This window comes from Cebus imitator, unplaced genomic scaffold (assembly GCF_001604975.1).
Source record: "Cebus imitator isolate Cc_AM_T3 unplaced genomic scaffold, Cebus_imitator-1.0 Scaffold82, whole genome shotgun sequence".
NCBI lineage: Eukaryota > Metazoa > Chordata > Mammalia > Primates > Cebidae > Cebus > Cebus imitator.
Window position 1 is genome coordinate 7,287,125 of NW_016107397.1, and position 4,024 is coordinate 7,291,148.

The window sequence follows — 4,024 nt, forward strand, 5'->3', positions numbered from 1 at the left end:
CAGCCTCCTGAGTCGCTGGGATTACAGGCACACGCCACCATGCCCAGCTAATTTTTTGTATTTTTAGTAGAGACAGGGTTTCACCATGTTGACCAGGATGGTCTCGATCTCTTGACCTCGTGATCCACCCGCCTCGGCCTCCCACAGTGCTGGGATTACAGGCTTGAGCCACCGCGCCCGGCCATAAAGATTTTTTTAAATTTTGTCAGGAATGAAAAAAGGTACATCATGCAAATAGCCAAAAAGAAAAAAAGAGCTGATATCTCTGTGTAATATCAGATAAAACTGATAGAAACTCCAGCCAGAAGCATTGATAGAGTTCATAATGATAAAAGATTCATTGTACTGGAAGATAAAGTAGTTCTAATCCCTGTATACTTAGTAACATGATATAAAACTATACAAAGCAAAAATTGGCAGATCTAAAAACAGAATTGGACAAATCCACAATTATAGTAGTGATTTGTAAGACTTGTTTCAGTAACTGAAAAAGTAAGCACACACACACTTGTGTGAATATAGAAGATTGGAAGAACATGGTCAACAAATGTAATAAACATATGTGGGATTCTATACCCAATGTAAGAAGAAATCAAAATTAGGAAATATTTTGAATGATACGATAATGAAAATATAGTCTATTACATTTATGAGATACATCTAATGCCATGTTTTGAAGAAAACCTATGGCCTAAAATACATTAGACAAGAAGTAAAGCTCAGCCAGGCACAGTAGCTCATGCTTGTAATCTCAGCACTTTGGAAGGCCAAAGTGGGAGGATAACTTGAGCCTAGGATTTCAAAACCAGCCTGGGCAATATGGTGAGACTCACATCTCTACAAAAAAAATTACATATAAAAAATTAGCTGGACATGGTGGTCCTGGGTCAACCAGGTGCCAGGTACTTGGAATACCAAAATGGGAAGATTACTTGAACCCAGAAGGTCAAGACTGCAGAGAACTATATTCATGTTATTGTACTCCAGCCTGGGCAACAGAGAAAAAGAGACCCTGTCGCAAAAAAAAACAAACCATCCTAGGCAACATGGGGAGACCCCACCGCTACTAAAATTACAAAAATGAGCCAGGCATGGTGTTGCAAGCCTATAATCCCAGCTACTCAGGAGGCTGAGGCACAAGAATCACTTGAATCCAGAAGGCAAAGGTTGCAGTGAGCCGAGATTGCGCCACTGCACTCCAGCCTGGGCAACAGAGCAAGACCCAGTCTGGGGGAAAAAAGGAAGAAGAAAGGCTGAGAAATTAATAGGCACAACCAGGGCTCAGCAAATTTAGAGAGCTAAGTAGTTAATACTGTAGCCTTGTAGGCCATGTGGTCTCTGTTGCAACTATTCAGCTATACCATTGTATCATGAAAGCAACTGTGTTAGTCTGCTCTCACACTGCTATGAAGAAATACCTGAGACTGGGTAATTTATGAAGGAAAGAGGTTTAATTGACTCACAGTTCCACATTGCTGGGGAGGCCTCAGGAAACTTACTATCATGGCGAAAGGCAGAAGAGAAGCAGGTACCTTCTCAGGAGACAGGATGGAGTGACTGCAAGCAGGGGAAATGCCAGATGCTTATAAAATCGTTATATACCTCAAGACTTAATATCACGAGAACAGAATGGGGGAAACTGCCCCCGTGATCTGATTACCTGGTCCTGCCCTTGACATGTGGGGATTATGGGATTACAGTTCAAGATGAAATTTTGGGTGGGGACACAGCCAAAGCATATCATCAGCTATAGACAATATATACATGAATGTGCATTGTTGCCTTCCAGTAAGGAAGTGAAGCAACATACTATTCTACACCGCAGATGGGAGTGTAAATTGGTACAATTTGGAAAATTTGTTTAGTGTTGTCTACTAAAATGGAGCATATACTTACTCCGTGACTCAGCATTTCCACTCCTAGAATATATCCAACTAAAATGAGTATACCAAAGACTTGCACAAGAATGTTCATAATAGCGTTATCTACAATGGCCTAAACTGCCACATACTCAAATATCTGTCAACAGAAGAATGAATAATTTATGTTATCTTCATATAGTGTATTGTATACAGCAAAGTATTACAGCAGCATCCAATATGGATATATATCAAACATCATTTGCAAGAAAGCCAAGCAGAGAAGAATATGTACTCAAAAACATGCAAAACTTATCTGCATAGTTAGAAATCCTCCCTTTGGGGATGAAAAGAGCAGAGATTGGGAGAAGGGAAGCATAGGGAAGCTACTAATGTGCTAGAAATATTTCGTGATCTTGTGATGATGATTATACACAGACGGCCCTTTTGTATTAATTCATAGAACTGTACACTTGATTTGTAGACCATGCTGTATTCTTTTAATTATTTATTATTATTATTTTTTTTTGAGATGGAATCTCACTCTGCCACCCAGGCTGGAGTGCAGTGGCACAATTGCGGCTCTCTGCGGTCTCTGCCACCCGGGTTCAAGCGATTCTCCTACCTCAGCCTCCCGAGTAGCTGGGATTACAGGCGCCTGCCACCATGCCTGGCCAATTTTTGTATTTTTAGTAGAGACCGGCTTTCACCATCTTGGCAAGGCTGGTCTTGAACTCCTGACCTCGTGATCCACCCACCTCAGCTGGGATTACAGGCGTGAGCCATCATGCCCGGCCCGACCTGTTTTCAAATTGATAAAAGGAAGTAAAAACCTTGAATAGAATTACTACATCTAGATTTATAGTATATATTTAAAAGGAAACTAGGAAAGTTAAATTGCTCACTGTCGTAGATGCTAAATGGGTGCTTGACTAAAGCATTGAAATACGTTTGCTTAAATGATTCTTAAAGTTCATGTTTAAGGTGAACAAATTTCAGTTTTTTAAATAATTAAAATTTTACTATTTTTGCATGATAATTTTTTCAGACCAAGCAATTTAAATAAAATAGCCTTTGGTTCCTCAGAGGAATAGAGGTGGATTGGGAGACCATTATTTTACTTTAAAGAAACTCGCAGTCAAGAAAATGTTATGAACAGATTTCTCCAGCCTAGCATGAGAAAAAGTTGATAATATTTATCATAGTAATTGTCAGATCTTCTCTAGCAGTTCCCAAAATGTGTTATTTACAAAAGTCAGCATAGAAATGTGGCTGTTAATGCTTAAGTGCATGGACTGCTTGAGGAGTTAACACACTAGTAGCCATGAACTTGGCTTTAGGCTGTACCCTTGTCAGGACAAACTTAAAGGGTTGGATATGATAGTGCCAGCCTCCCAGTAACAGTGTTAATCTGCTTTCCTGTAGAGTGGATCAATCTCAGAGATGGGCCTATCACCATATCTGACTCCTCAGATGAGGAAGGGATTCCAATGCTGGTCACCCCAGCTCCTCAGCAACATGAAGAAGAGGACCTGGATGATGATGTCATCCTGACAGAAGTGAGTTTTCTTTAAACTTCCAATGAGACATTATTGCGAATTGGTGATCTGATTTTTCAGCCACTCTTGTGGGCCTTTTTGTAGAATATCTGAGAGCACCTCTTGTACTTGTTCTGAGAACAGACCCTTTTCCATTCTACCTCATGTACCCTTAGATTTAGAAGCTCTATGTTTCAGTCTGTTTTTGGATTGAATCTGTGCACCATTGTTTCATCTGACTGTTAATGCACCAGATTGCACTGTTGTCATTGCTGCAACATTGTAGTATATTTTACTGTTGGATTGGGCTTATTCTCTCCCTATTATCCCACAGTTTTCAGAATCATCCTGGATAGTCTTGTGCTTAAGTTTTTATATGGATTTTACGATCAACTTTTTTAGTTCCAAAGTATAAATAGACTTGTGTATATATAAAATCAGTTTGCCTAACCTGAAACAAATCTTCTTATATTTATAGAGCAATTTTTATGATACTGCTGTTTCTAACCAAGAACAAATGTTGTCTTTTCATGTAGTCAAGCCGCCTTTTATATTCCTCAGCCAGAAAACATTTTGAATTTTTCTTAATACAGATCTTAAACATTTTTTGCTTTTCTTGGTTATTTT

The 4,024-nt window shown here is 39.3% G+C and overlaps 1 protein-coding gene across 4 annotated transcripts in view; it reads left to right on the forward strand.

The window, feature by feature from the left end:
• The window catches only part of RNF216 (ring finger protein 216), a 166,622-nt gene that overhangs the window by 19,028 nt on the left and 143,570 nt on the right, over positions 1–4,024 (forward strand). For all 4 annotated transcript variants that reach the window (XR_005201115.1, XM_017533820.2, XM_017533822.2 and 1 more), the window contains exon 3: positions 3,285–3,418. Coding sequence is in view for 3 of the 4 variants with exons in the window: in XM_017533820.2 (XP_017389309.1) it covers positions 3,285–3,418 (134 nt within the window). In the remaining variant the exon portion in view is untranslated. The remainder of the gene's footprint in view (positions 1–3,284; positions 3,419–4,024) is intronic.